Below are 15,953 nucleotides of genomic sequence, written 5' to 3'. Positions count from 1 at the left end.
TCAATGCTCCCAGGACCTCCAGTACACTCCAATACCCACATCGAGCCAGGCTTGCAGCTCTGCCACTACATCCAGGGCAGTGCACCACCCCCATTTATACTGAAAAGAAAAAAGGACGATTACACCAGCTCCAACAGGGGAGACCCCATCAACACAGAGAAGAACAATCTTCAAGACACTCAACAATTGGGCACCCTGGGAGGTGGTGGTGGTGGTGGTGGTGGTGGGGGGGGGGGGGGGGGGGCGGGCAGGGGGGGGGTAACGATTACTTCCCCTGAACCCCTGAAACTGGACCAGAATTAGTAACAGGACCATTCTCACCCGGATGAAGAGAGGAAGAAAAAGAAAAGGCGGGAAAAACCCTAAGGAAAGAACGCCCAGCCTGATCTAAAAATATCAACTACCGCCCAGCACTGTCCGCCATCACAGGAAGGATACTGAGAATAATCTCTCTCTTGAACAGACTAGCCAAGGATTAACCAAACCCATCTCAGAATGTGCCACCACTCATATCCTCCCATTTTAATAGCTTTGGGGAAAAAAGACTCCGAGAAAAAACTCCAATCTTAAGGAAGAGTCAGAAGGAACCCATAGAATTCCTAGAGTGCAGAAAGAGGCCATTCTGCCCATTGAGTCTGCACCGACCCACTGAAAGAGCATCTAGGCCCACTCCCCCACCCTATCCTCATAACCCCACTTAACATGGACACTAAGGGGCAATTTAGCATGGCTAATCCACCTAACCTGCACATTTTTGGACTGTGGGAGGAAACCGGAGCAGCCGGAGGAATCCCACGCAGACACGGAGAGAATGTGCAAACTCCGCACAGTCACCCAAGGTGGGAATTGAACCCGGGCCCCTGGCGCTGTGAAGAAGCAGTACTGACCACTGTACCATCACGTGCCCTTCTTCCCCAGGATACATAAGCTGCCTTGGCCATTGAAGAAGAAAGGCATGGAATTCTTAATTCAAAATAACAAAGAAACAAATTTAAAACCCGATATGGTTAGCTCTAACTGGGGGGCTATCCTCAGTATCGGTGAGGATTTAGCTAACCCTATCATCCAGCTCCACACTGTTGCTAATTTTCCGTTGGTTCAATTGCTCTGTTTTATTACCTTTGCTCTCGAGTCGCCAGGTATCTTTATGATACCGCCACGAGGTTCAAGTCCGAGTAATGTCAAAACCCAATACACCGATTAGTAAGATTCAAATCAAAGCACATTTATCATACACAGTAATCGCTACTCATGCACAAATTCTACATCTAAGCTACTTCTACAACTAACAGGCCTAATACTTAACTTCGGACTGGCCCACCAGGTCAGGGGAACAAATGGCCTTTCGTTCGGGTTCTGAGTCTGCGGGATTCGAAGTTGGTACGGATTGGTAGCTAGGAGCGCCTGTCTTGTAGTGAGCGTTGAATTAAGACTTACTTATGTCGGCGGTCACTGCACCAGTCACGGTCAATGTTGGTTCGTGTTGCTGGGTGACCCGAGCAGGACGAAGAGGTGAAGAGTGCGATTTGAACTTGGGGCTTAACTCTTATAGTCCCCAGGGGCTTCCCGCCTTTCGGGGCGGACCCTGTACCTGGTCCCAAGTGATTGGACTTTGTCCCAATCGCTTGGTTCGATTTCTCCAATACTGGAGCGGTTCCCTAATCGATGGGTGGTCTTTAGGTGTTCGTTCACCTCCTTTGTGTTGGCCCCTGCTGGCGCCGGGGAGTCTGGCTTTGCTTTGTGTGTCCAAAATGTTACTTATTGTTCCCGGGGATTGCTCATCAGTATGTAGATGGCTGCTACATTGTTATGCTGATGGTCGCTGGTATCGATGTTGTCTGGCCTTTTGCAGAGTTAAATACACAGTAAACCTGCACCTGCTGATTTCTGTCTATGTTGGCTGACTTTCCCATCATCCTTTGCCGTTCGCCATTTTAAATCGGGAGTTGGCCAATTTAGGTGGCTACAACACCCACTATCAATCCATCACCCCATCCTTGGCTCCACTCATTTTCATTATAAATGAGATAAGGGGTGTCAAAAAGGCACTTCCCTCTCATAACCACAAGGATTATAACACACATTGAGAAAAAGGAGTTAAATTGTGCACAGACCATATTTTACATAATCGACTCAATATGATTTTTGCTGCAACAGGATAACAGACGAAATTTGCCCTCGTGCTCACACCTCGCATGCCCTTTCAGGGGAAAAGACAACAATAAATAATCAACAACACAATAACAAGGGAGTAACGTCCAGGATTATAGAAGACCTGCAAAATAATAACACCATCTATGTTACTTGAGAAGGCTGACGCCATGACAGGATCAGGATCAACAAACACTCCTCAGGATCTCTCAAGGATTCCAACGAATGAAGAACCTTCACTTCCATCATGCCACTGCACTGGCACCCACACCTGGCCAAGGGAGGGGGGGGGGATGACTCGCCCACTCAGCCACCTCCAACCCCTCACAGTGAACATCGAGGATAGGATAAGATAGGACCAGTGGTTGGGGGCTGAATCGATCCCAGGCCTTGAAGAAAGGATACTCTGTGCCCATTGAACCTAAAGTACTCAGCCCCCAAATAAAGATTACTAAAGCATGGCAGCCGAACTCCAAATCCAATTGATAACTCGCCTCCCACTTCTTGCCAGGGACCGGGATTATGGATACACCTTGCCCAACTCCTACCTCCCAAACCAATCAGGATAAATGACACATCATGAAGCAGGATCTCAACATCTTGACGGTGGACCCTTACCCGTAAAAATGCTCTTCCGAATGCACTGACTCTCTAATGCACCTCCACCATTCTCTCAAGGATACCTCGCAAATTTTCAGAGTGAGCTCTAAAGACCTACACCACAGAGCCGAGATCTTCATCCAGAATAACATTCTCAATGGTGGCCATCATCTGGATGCATGAAGTACCGCCGAGGCGAGAGTCCGCTCACCAGCAACAATGCCACTGCAAGCCAGGCCCCACTCCAACCGCCAAGGTGAAACAAGGATTTTCTACAATTTACCTCGGCTCCCCTTCACAATCAAGATCCTCCTGGGACACAGCAGAAGGCATATATTCCAAGAAAAGACAAATATGAAATGGGCACCAGGATAAAATAAAGGATTACAAGATGAGCAGAGCCACAGTTATGGACTGTGCTCACATCACGTGACCCCTGGCAAGATGTTTTTATTTTGGTCATCTTTTATCCAACTTCACTTTTGAGTCAGACTTACTTCATGAGAAAACAGCTGGCTGTACCACGTTTCCTGCACCAAACCTGATGAGGCTCCTGCTGTGTGCAATGCTCGACAGCAGCACTGCAAAGAAGAGAGCAACATAGGAAATTGTGTGTCTTACCCACCTTGATCTGAAAGGGTATGGGTGGGCTGTGAAGTGTGGGTTCTGGATCCAAAAATTGGAATGAATAAATTTCATGCTCATAATGTTTTGTTCATTTTTCCTGTATTGTGGCAAGTAATGTGTAACATTGTAAAGAAGCAACTTGTCTTATTATTATGCTCTTAACTTACTTGCTTATCTTCACAAATGTCTGAATCTGGCAGGTTTCATGCCCATGGAGTAGAAACTATTATCTCAATTATAGATTCATGAAAATTGGATGCTCTAGAGTGTCACTGAAGTGAATTATTTTATGCATTCCACCCGTAAAGAAAAGCTCTAACTTAACAGTTATCAGATTGTAGTCTGCAATAGAGCCAAAGGTAATATATATACTTTAATATACTGTTTAGTTAAGATATTATTTTCTATCAAACTGCATTGTATGCCTATGTTATATATGTGGGAGCCTGTGTTTCAAATCACATTTTCAATAGATGTGAATGCCGATAAATAAACTGGCACAGCCCCACTCTTGTAATAAATCTGTTCATGCCAATATTGGTGGCTTTTCTGATACGAGGGATGGCGTAAACCATGGGGACTATGATGGAAAACAATGTGGGCAAGATTTTAACTTGCTCAAAACCCATTTGTTTACACAGTTCAAATTTAACCCATAATGGAGTGTGCTTAATTTAGAAAGAATGGCATATGTTGGAGTTCTAAAGTTGCAACACATCTCAGTCATTGTGACATTAATATCCTGTTTGCATTTCACTTTCAAATTAACTAGATTATGGCCTTAAAGTTGAATTGTACTACACCTGTTTACAGGCACAAAACCGGGTCAAAGAAGTCCAGTTTGTTGAGCCAATGTCCAACACCAATATAGTGTTGCAAACACATCCATATGCTACTAAGAGGCCTAACCTGTTTCAGAACACAAACCAGAAATGAGTTCAGATCTGTTGCCATTGGAAACCAACAAAGATACTTTAAAAAATACTTACTTGAATGTGGAGCAAGAAGGAACAGAAGTGCTCCTTCCAACTCCACATTAAACTGTAGACTATTTCTGGACACTGCTTGTTCCTTTCTTGATTGCCTCTCTCCACCTGACACACCTTAGATCAATATCCAACATTCCCATAGGCCAATCCTTGTTGTACATTCAACATCACCAAGTTGCCTTTGGGGCCACGATTGGCAACTATAGTAACAAATAAGGATGGTCGATCATTTTGCCATGGTTCTGCACATGTGTTTTTAGACACATGCATTGTATGCTATGTCTCGATTCTGCTCCAATGTGGGTAGGGTACAATAACTAAGTATCCATGTTCTGCTGTACATAATGATTATATATAAAATGGAAGTATTTTATTTTTAAATTGAAATATAACATTGCATTATTACTTTACCAAATCAATAATGGCAAGTTATAATTGATGCTCAAGACTAACAACACCTACAAACTACATTAAAAATGCATACAAAAGGTGTTAAAGATAGTGACTTACATATCATCGTGCACACGATTTCTCCATTCTTCTCTTTTCATCTCCTCTCTGGCCTCTTTCTCCGACATGATTGATGTTGCCACCCGCAAGGTTGGCTCCAAAGGCTTGTAGCGCTGTTGCAATACTTCAGCAGTATCGCGGAAGGGACCCTGACAGGTACAGGATAAGGTAAATGTTTTATTGTCATGTTTTTTGACACATTATTGATGACTGAGGAACCTGCACGTCTGTGTAAGTGCTGCCAGCTTCTCTATTGTAAATTATTTATAAAAGTAATACCTTTTGATATACAGTTACAAAGAACATGAAAGTTGATAACATTTTGTTGATAGATGAGAATTCAAAAGTGTCCAGAGATGGAAAAAGCAGTTTGATTTTGAAACTGTTAATCAATATTATATTGAGTTAAAATGCTTTGCAGAATATTGCACAATAAAAACTTGGAATCAGCCGCTGTTGTTAACCCTTTGCAATTTACATCCTAATTCTGCTAAGTATGTGCCTCACTTTCTCTCCTTAAATATCTCTCATCAATAAACCACAATCATCATCAGAATTGCCATCAATGCATCATCGTATTGAGCCAGTGGAAAGTATTCATCCGGGGGATAAAATGAGCAATTCAGATGATCTTCCATACCAAAACTCAAAACTTATTGGTGACTTTCGTAGGATTATAAAGACCATTCAGCCTATGGTATGTTTACTGGTTCTTTGAAAAAGCAATTGTATTTAGTCCCACATGCCAGCTTTTTGTCCCAAACTTTATAAATTCCTTAACTTCGAGTACCTTTAAAACTATTTATGAAATAAACATCCACCAGTTTCCAGCTTCTGACAACTATCAGCAAAAAACATTCTCAACACCCCTCAGAATCTTTAGTCAATGATTTTGAATCTATTGGTTGAATTTAATTCCCTCCCATGGTGAATCTGGTGGTGGAGAGGGCAATTAATCAGGTGGGGGAAGTGGCAGGTGAGGACCCTGCTGCCTTCCTGCCTCCACCCCAGTTAAGTCAGTGGTGGGAAGACTAGTGAATGGCCTTCTTGCCCTGATGCCAATTGAACACCTATGTGGACTATTTTTAAAAAAAATTTAGAGTACCCAATTATTTTTTCCAATTAAGGGACAATTTAACGTGGCCAATCCACCTAACCTGCACATCTTTGGGTTGTGGGGGTGAAACCCACGCAAACACGGGGAGAATGTTCAAACTCCACACAGACAGTGACCCAGGGCCGGGATTCGAACCGGGGTCCTCAGCGCCGTAGGCAGCAATGCTAACCACTGTGCCACCGTGCTGCCCGATGTGGACTATTAATGCCCACTTAAGGGCCTTATCCCGCCACTGCTGGTATTAACCCAATGGCAGGATGGATGGGGTGGAGAGGAGATCCAGCGTTCAGGAAGCATGTCAAATAACCTGGGCAAGGTTGTTTGCAGGCTCCAAGAACTGATGGGGGAGGTGTTGTGGGGTTGGTGTCCCTCGTTCAAAGACAATCAGTCCTTGATTGAAGGACCCAACATCAAGAAGAGGAGTTGTGGGAACTAATCCCCTTCCCTTACTGCTGGCCGACTCGCCCGTGACCCTCACCCTGCAATCACCCTCACGCTATCACTTACCTGTGGTCTAGGATCCCGTAATGGTATGACGCCTCGGGTAGATGTTATACTGGCAGTAAACCACTACTTCCCCAGGGCGCCCTTAATCCCAGGGAATGCCTAGTGCTGTCCAATTAAGTACCACAGTAGTATTTAATGTGGTGGGCTTTCCCTAAAAGAGGTGACGTTGGCTTTTGTCAGTTTTCCATTTGGTGGGTGAGACCCGCCACCTCTATTAAATACTCCCCTATTAAATACTTTGTCACTGATCCACTCGCAAGAGGGGACTCTATCAAAACCTAGGACAACAGTCATTATTTTTCCAGCTTCATATAAGTGGAATTCCTCATTACTCATAGCATCCTCGAAATGGCTTACGGCACTGTGCTCCAGAATTTGTGCTCCAGAACCTGCCGCACCCCTAGCCAAGCTCTTCCAGTAGAGGTACAACATTGACATCTACCTGGCAATGTGGAAAATTGCCCAAGTATGTCCTGTACATAAAAAGCAGGACAAATCCAACCCAGCCTATTACTGTCATATCAGTCTACTCTCAATCATTAGTAAAGTGATGGAAGCGGTCATCAACAGTGCTATCAAGCGGCATTTACTTAGCAATAACCTGCTCACTGAGAGAGAATGAAACCTTCACCTCTTGATATTCAATGGCATTACCATTGCTGAATCCCCCACTATCAACATCCTGGGGGTTACCATTGACCAGAAACTGAACAGACTAGCCATATAAATACTGTGGCCACAAGAGTCGATCAGAGGCTGGGAACCCTGAAGCGAGTAACTCACCTCCTGACTCCTCAAAGCCTGTCCACCACTGACAAGGCACAAGTCAGGAGTGTAATGGAATATTCCCAACTTGTCTGAATGAGTGCCGCTCCAACAACGCTCATAAAGCTTGACACCATTCAGGTCAAAGCAGCCGCTTGATTGGCACCCCTTCCACAAACATTCAATCCCTCCACCACCGACGCACATAGGAGCAGTGTGTACCACTAACAAGATGCACATGACCATTGCCATCTAGAATGACAACAGAAGCAGATTCATGGGAACACCACCACCTGCAAGTTCCCCTACAAGCCACTCACTATCCTGACTTGGAAATATATTGGCGTTCTTCACTGCCGCTGGGTTAAATTCCTGGACACGTTCCCTAATAGTACAGTGGGTGTATCTACATCACATGGACTGCAGCGGTTTAAGAGGGCAGCTCACCACCACCTTCTCAAGGGAAATTAGAGATGGGCAACAAGCACTGGCATAGCCAGCAAAGCCCATAGCCTGAAAAAAATTAATTTTTAAAAATCTTGGCAAACATCCACTGTACCCTTTCCAAGGCTGTTACATCTTTCCTGAAGTGTGGTTCTCAGAATTTTCCAAAGTTTGTAGCTGAGGCATAACTAATGATTTATAAAGTTCAAGCACAATTTATTTTCCTTTTATATTCTACACCTCTATGCCACCTCATCACCTGATTCCATCACCTTTAAGGATTTGTGACCACCAAGATCTTTCTCTGCTTATCCTACCTTTCAAAATTGTGCCAGTTATTGTAAACTGACTCCTCATACATCTCCTTCCCAAATGCATCACTTCACACTTCTCTGCATTGAACTCAAGCTGATACACTCTTGTTCACCATCCTCTCTATGTTATCTTTAAACCTAAAATTATTAAAACTACATTGTCAATACCATTCCAAACTACTTCCCAGTCTGAAACACATTCATCCATCATCATACTTTGCTTTCTTTCTGTGCCCCAAAAATCACTTTCCCATGAATTCCATGGGCTTCCATCCCTTATTAGGCTGCCTTTGTGGCACTTTTCAATTGTCTTCTCAAAGTCCACATATATAACATATTTTACACTGTCTTGATCAACCTTCTCTATGACTTCATCAAATAATTCAATCAGGTTATTTAGATACTGGGCTCAATTTAATTTTTTTTTAAATCAGAGTCCGTTCTGGGGTGCAGGAAGAGATTGGGGCGTCATTTTAAAATGGTGGCTCCGGTCTCTCGACCGCCCAATGCGATCCCTGGACCTCCTGAATGCCCAACCCACTTCACTCAGGACCACTGTATCCCACCTCTTAGGGGCAGGGCACCCCTGGGCCTGATCCCCGGTGTGGGAAAAATGCCAGCCTGGCACATTGGCAATGCCAGCCGGGAATCCTGACAGTGCCCCTGCCAGCCTGGCAGTGCCAAGAGGTGCAGGTGGCACCAGCAGTGCTAGAGTACCACCCTGCCCAGATGCTGACCACCCGATGACCTCCAATCGCCTGGGAGACCCCCCTCCCCTGCCGTTTGTGGGGACCAGTGCTGAACGACGCCCGGCTGACAATCTCCTCAGCGGGGCCAGTAGATGCTGGGTGTCTGTTCGATCCAGCAGCAGCACAGTTAAGTGAATTTCTAAACTCACTTAACTACGTGGGTCTGGACCCTGCGCATTGTGGGTGGGATCTGGATTGCAATGCCTCACAAGATCTAACCAGATCACATGAGGCGTAATAACCATCGGGAATAACGGCAGAGGCTTCTCCGGCCCACTGTTTGCCTTTAACAATTCCATGCTCGCTCTCCTTGATTAACTCGTGCTTTGCCAAATGAAATTTTAATTTGCCCAGGATAATGGCTTCCAATAATTTCCCCACCATCGATGTTAGGCTGACTGGCCTTAATTTCCTGATGTATCTCTCTTCCCTTTTCAGAATAGTGGTATAACATTAGCTAGACTCCAGTTCTCCAGCACTACTTCTGTATCCAATGATGGTTGGAAGATTGTGACGAATGACTGCTATTTCTGATTTTGTTTCCTTCAGCAAACTAGGATGCATTTAAACTGGACCAGGTGACTCACCAAATTCCAATAAAACAAATCTTTTTAGTACATCTTTGCTACCTATTACTCTCCCGTCCATAAATTTGCTCTCCTCTTTTAATGTAACCTTCACATTATCTGAAGAAGTGTAATGCAGACTTGAAAATTGAACTCTGTTTTTCTACTCACAGATACTACCAGGCCTGCTGAGTCTTTCCTGCGTTTTTGATATTTTCAAATTTCCAGCTTCCACAGTATTTTGCTTTTATTTTACTTCACATCATCCACTTTCTTTGTGAAGATAGGTACAACCATTCATGTAATACTTTATCCATGCCCTTTACCTCTTACATGAAGATTTCTCTTTGGGTCCTTAAAGGCCTAATGGTTCCCCTAGACTTAATCACAGAATCATTATGGTGCAGAAGGAGGCCATCCGACTCATCGGGCGGGATTCTGTCAGCCCGGAGCCCGGCCGGAGAATCCCCGCGACCGGTGCGAATCGCACCACACCACCCCGACGCCGGCACACGATTCTCCGCAGAGCGGAAAATCGGTGCCATTGGTGCCGGCGTGGTTGGCGCGGCGCCGATCGGGGGCCGCTCTACGCGGCCGGCCCGCCGATTCTCGGCCCGGGATGGACCGAACCGCCATCGTGAAAACGGCGAGTCCCGCCGGCGCCATCCACACCTGCTCTCTGCCGGCAGGAACACGGCGTGGAAGGGTCGGGGGGTGGCCTGTGAGGGGGTAGGGGGAGTCCCAACTTCTCAAGCTATCTTCATAACTGAAGATTTTTATATAGGACCAATTTTTCTAAACCTTTTCTGAGCTCTCTCCAATGCGTTCACATCTTTCTCCTAAAGTGTGGTACCAAGAACTGTGCCCAGTACTCCAGCCTCTTTGCTCTTGTACTCTATGCTCCTAATAATAAAGCCTAGGATACTGTATAACACATAAATTAATGTTTATAAAATATTTAAGGATTTAATTTAATATTGTCGGCTAATTTTTTCTCATGACCTCTCTTTGCCTCCCATCTTATTTTTTTTTAAATTTCCTCTTGTACTTCCAATAATCTTTGTGATTATGAAACAAATCTTACTTCTGGCAAAGCCTCCTTTTTCTGTTTTATTTTAACTTTTATCTCTTTTGTCATCCAAACTTCGACTGATATAGATCTTTCAATCTTCTCTTCACAATATTTTGCCTGGAAGGGAATCTCCCCCTTTTCTGTTAACAGGACTACCATCATATGTTTTCAAAGAAATATATCATAGCTGAGGCCATAGGTTTGAACGTACTACAAAGGTAAGGAACCCGCAGTTAAACATTTGATTTCCAAGCTCACAAGCGCAACAAGTATAACTGTTTTAATTAATAAACGAAAGAGAAAATGCTGGAAAATCTCAGCAAGTCTGGTAGCATCTGTAGGGAGAGAAAAGTAAGAAGTTTTACAACACCAGGTTAAAGTCCAACAGGTTTGTTTCAATGTCACTAGCTTTCGGAGCGCTGCTCCTTCCTCAGAGAAAAGAGTTAATGTTAAGAGTCCGATGACTCTTTGTCAAAGCTAACAGACAGAGAAAGTGGGAAATATTTATACTGTGGAGTGAGAATGAAAGATGAGTCATAGCCACAGAAACCCAGGGAGGCCGAGTGCTAATGGCCACAGAAACCAAGGGGAAAGAGTGCTAATGGCAGTCCCCAGAGAGGACAAAAGATGTGAAAGGTCAAACAGCAGAGAAACTAACATCAGAGGATGAACTGTAGATGTGGGGGGGAGGGGAACGGGGAAGCAAAGAGGAAAAAGATGAAGGAAAGGTGGATAAGATAGGGGGGGGGGAATTAAATATATATTAAGAAAGAAAGAAATGGTAAAAGACAGTTAAAATGAAATGAAAACAAATGGGTCGAGGTGGGGTAGAGCTGATCATCTGAAGTTGTTGAATTTGATGTTCAGGCCAGAAGGCTGTCGCGTGTCTAACCTGAAGATGAGATGTTGTTCCTCCGGTTTGCGTTGCGCTTCACTGGAACATTGCAGCAGGCCAAGAACAGACATGTGGGCATGGGAGCAGGGTCTTTTGTTAAACTGTTTTAATTTGTAGATTTGAATTGCTGAAGTGAACTTGACTGGCTGTGATATAAATCAATATATCAAACACATTTACACATTGAGAACAAGCTTTTGTTGGTTACAAGCTGAAATAAAGATGTGTGACATGTTAACTTGGAGTCTGCCTCCCTACTCCAACAATAGGGATCCCCAGATATAGCAAATAATCTGATTGAATCCCTGGACTGTGCTTGCCATGCCAGACGGGAAGAGACAACAAAGAACCTGGACTTCACCCGCTCAGGTCGGAAATGTTGGACAGTCCTAGCCCACTAGTCCTAGCAACCCAGCGACATTAACACCAAGCTGTCTCACTGTAAATATCAGGTAGTTAGCCATCTCCTTTATTTTGGAAAGGCATCACTGGGAAAAAAAACTGAAAAAGCAAATCTGGAGTGAGTGGTGATGCATTCCTGGTTCTTGCCCTGAGCCCTTCACCACTGGACGAAGCTGTACAAAGTACTACAAATCACCTAACTGGGCACTACATCCTCCTTGAGTTTCTAAAACATCTTTGTCCAGGGGCCTGCTCCAGGTTGGCCCAATTCTTTACAAAGGCCATATACAAGGGAAGCCTATTCGTCAAAATATCAAGAGTTCTCCCTCCCTAGGTTACTGATGCCATTGAACTGCCACCCCAGGGCAAAATGGTTCAGGGTGCATATGGGCGACATGTGTCTGGAGGAAACAGATGAATGGTCTACCCTAGGGTCTTAGCCCCAATCCTATTCAATTTGTACACCTCAACCTACCATCAGCCCAGTCCCAGGCGTTTAACTACACAAATGACATCTGTTGTGGCATACAGGCTGAGACATCCTGAGCTGGAAGTGGCGCAAAATGATAATATTGCAAAGCTGGTTGGACACTTCAAGACAGGTGCCTAAAACCAAGCACCAGTGGAACAGTCTGTAGCACATACCAGCTTCACAATGTCATTTCATACCCACTGTGGTTGATAGGACTCTCAACCGTGTACCGTGGTTTAGTGCAGGGCTAAATCGCTGGCTTTGAAAGCAGACCAATGCAGGTCAGCAGCACGGTTCAATTCCCGTACCAGCCTCCCCGAACAGGCGCCGGAATGTGGCGACTAGGGGCTTCATCTATTCTGTCAGCAACAACCTTGTACAATATTTGGTTGATTCTGGTCATTCAAATATTTCAAAGAAACAGCAACAGCAAATTCATATTTGCTTTTCACTGTACCTGGATCCAGCCTTTGGTTACCCCTTTTCCAACTATGAATCTTCTTCTCTCTGCCAAAACATGGTCACATGGGTCTGTTTTGTGTCCCATGCCTGAGCCATGGGACTGCTGGTTTTCGTACCCCTTTTCTCCGTGCAGGTGTACAAGGACAGGACCTGTGAATTTCCTAAACACTGCCTTCCAAACTGGTTCTCATGGAGAGGCCTGAGCAACACACTTAGTCTTCGATGTCAGTGCCATCGAGGCCCAGGTACTTCAGAGCAGAGGCTACAACATGTAACGGTAGTGCAAAATGATAAAATGGCTTCCAAACCTCCGTCCACCGCCAATTCATGATATCAGGCAGCAACCAGCAATTACCCATCAAACACCGATCCGGCAATCCTTCCATTTAATGGCATTCCCTGCCAGATGCCACTATAACTTCATGTGCACCTCTCTATTTCTGCCAAAATTCTTGGACTCCAACACAATATACACTATTTTGATATTCCGAACGTCATTAAAAGGTTGAATGTGGTGTGCAAACTGCATACACTCATTCCCTATTGGGCTTGAGCTCCTTGCTACAATAGTTACAGCATCTGGAGATTGCACAGGATACATACCTAAAGGAGGCACTGGCCCATTGGCTATGCAGATTGAGGGGAGGGACAGAAAAATGTCTATGTCAGTTCCCTTTATGAAATTGGATCGGAGCCGACTGCAACATGCTCAGTGCATACAGCAGTCAGTTTTCAGTGGCCATCAGCACCATTTGCGACTCCACAGACAATGAAGCATTCCATGTCCAAATGCAGCAAGAGCTGGACAATAACCAAGCTTGGGCTGACACGTGGCAATGTAACATTCACACCACACAAGTGCCAGGCAATGACCTTCTCCATCAAGACAGAATCCATTGAAATCTCGTCTCTTGAAATTCAATGGAATTGACCAGAAACTGGGGCGAAATTCTCCGGTATCGGCGCGATGTCCGCCGACCGGCGCCAAAAACGGCGCAAATCAGTCCGGAATCCTCCGCCCTTTGACCGGCCGAGTCCTAACCTTGAGGGGCTAGGCCCGCACCGGACTGATTTCCGCTCCGCCAGCTGGCGGAAGTGCCCCGCCAGCCGGCACGGGAATGACATTGCCGGGCGGCGCATGCGCGGGAGCGTTAGCGGCTGCTCACGGCATCCCCGCGCATGCGCTGTGGAGGGAGTATCTTCCGCCTCCGCCGTGGTGGAGACCGTGGCGAAGGCGGAAGGAAAAGAGTGCCCCCCACGGCACAGGCCCGCCCGCGGATTGGTGGGCCCCGATCGTGGGCCAGGCCACCGTGGGGGCACCCCACAGGGCCAGATCGCCCCGCGCCCCCCCCAGGACCCCGGAGCCCGCCCATGCAGCCTTGTCCCGCCCGTGCCGCCTTGTCCCGCCGGTAAGAGAGGTGGTTTAATCCACGCCGGCGGGACAGGCATTCTAGCAGTGGGACTTCGACCCATCCGGGCCGAAGAATCGTGGGGCGGGGCCCGCCAACCGGCGCGGCGCGATTCCTGCCCCCGCCGAATCTCCGGTGCCGGAGAATTCGGCAACCGGCGGGGGCGGGATTCACGCCAGCCCCCGGCGATTCTCCGAGTCGGCGGGGGGTCGGAGAATCTCGCCCCTGAACTGTACTAGCCATATACATACTGATGTGGAGATGCCGGCATTGGACTGGGGTGGGCACAGTAAGAAGTCTTACAACACCCGGTTAAAGTCCAACAGGATTGTTTCAAATCACTAGCTTTTGGAGCGCAGCTCCTTCATCAGGTGATGAAGTATAAATACTGTGGCTCAAAAATAGATCAGAGGCTAGGAATCCTGACTCCCCAAAGCCTGTCCACAATCTACAAGGCACAAGTCAGGAGTGTGATGCGATATCTTCACCTGCCTGGATGAGTACAGTTCCAATAAGCCTCAAGAAGCTCAACACCATTCAGGAGAAAGCAATCCATCCACAAACATTCACTGCCTCCACCATCAACGCCCATTGGCAGTAGTGTGTACCATGTACCAGATGCACTCACCAAAACTCCTCAGACACCACCTTCCAAACCCACGACTGCTACCATCTAGCAGGACAAGGGCAGCAGATACATGGGAACACCGCCACCTGCAAATTCCCCTCCAAATTACACACCATCCTAACTTGGAAATTTCCATTCTTTCACTGCCACATGGTCAAAATTCATTGCTCCTTGAAGGTAGAGTTGCAGGTGGACAGGGTGGTGAAGGAGGTATTCAGCATGCTAGGTTTTATTGGTCAGAATATTGGATACAGGAGTTTGGACGTCTTGCTGAAACTGTGCAAGACTTTGGTAAGAACACACATCTGTGTTCAGTTCTGGTCACCCTATTATAGGAAGGATATTGTTAAACTAGAAAGAGTGCAGAAGAGATTTACGAGGATGCTACCTGGACTTGATGGTCTGAGTTTCAAGGAGAGGCTGGATAGGCTGAGACTTTTTTCTCTGGAGCTTAGGAGGCTTAGGGGTGATCTTATAGAGGCCTAGAAAATAATGAGGAGCATCGATAACGTAGATAGTCAACATCTTTTCCCAAAGATAGAGGAATCTAGAACTAGAGGGCATAGGTTAAGGTGAGAGGAGAGAGATACAAAAGAGACCAGAGGGGAAATTTCATCACACAGAGGGTGGTGAGCATCTGGAACGGGCTGCCAGAGACAGTGGTAGAGGAGGGTACAATTTGTCCTTTAAAAAGCAATTGGACAATTACATGGGCAGGGTGGGTATAGAGGGATATGGGCCAAATGCGGGCAAATGGGACTAGCTTAGTGATAGAAACTGGGCGGCATGGACAAGCTGGGCCGAAGGGCCTGTTTCCGTGCTATAAACATCTATAACTCTAAAATCCTGGAATACCCTCCTATAACAGCACTGTGGATGTACCTACACCACAGGGACTGCAGCAGTCTAACAAGGCATCTCACCACCACCTTCTGAAGGCAGTTAGGGATGGGCAATAAATGTTGCCGAAAATGGGGGAGAAAAACATGATGGTCGTTGACTACAGTCAGACCATGATTCGGTACTTGCAGCTCGACACGTACCCCCTCCCACGCATATCTGATATGGTCAATCAGATTGCACAGTACCGGGTCTTCTCGACAGTGGACCAGAAATCTGCCTACCACCAGCTCCCTATTCACAAGGCGGACCGCCTGTACACCGCGTTTGAAGCGGACGGCCGCCTTTACCATTTCCTTAGGGTTCCCTTCGGCGTCACTGATGCACTATCAATTACGAGGAGACGAGAGTAGAGAGTAATCGAGGCTTTATTA

General features: G+C 46.1%; 1 protein-coding gene across 2 annotated transcripts in view; it reads right to left on the bottom strand.

Moving 5' to 3' along the window:
• The window catches only part of spata17 (spermatogenesis associated 17), a 627,389-nt gene that overhangs the window by 449,080 nt on the left and 162,356 nt on the right, over positions 1-15,953 (bottom strand). For both annotated transcript variants that reach the window (XM_072509320.1, XM_072509330.1), the window contains one exon: positions 4,878-5,026. In XM_072509320.1, coding sequence (XP_072365421.1) covers positions 4,878-5,026 — 149 coding nt within the window. The remainder of the gene's footprint in view (positions 1-4,877; positions 5,027-15,953) is intronic.

This window comes from Scyliorhinus torazame, chromosome 1, assembly GCF_047496885.1.
Source record: "Scyliorhinus torazame isolate Kashiwa2021f chromosome 1, sScyTor2.1, whole genome shotgun sequence".
Taxonomy (NCBI): Eukaryota; Metazoa; Chordata; class Chondrichthyes; order Carcharhiniformes; family Scyliorhinidae; genus Scyliorhinus; species Scyliorhinus torazame.
This window is presented reverse-complemented; position numbering and strand designations above follow the sequence as displayed.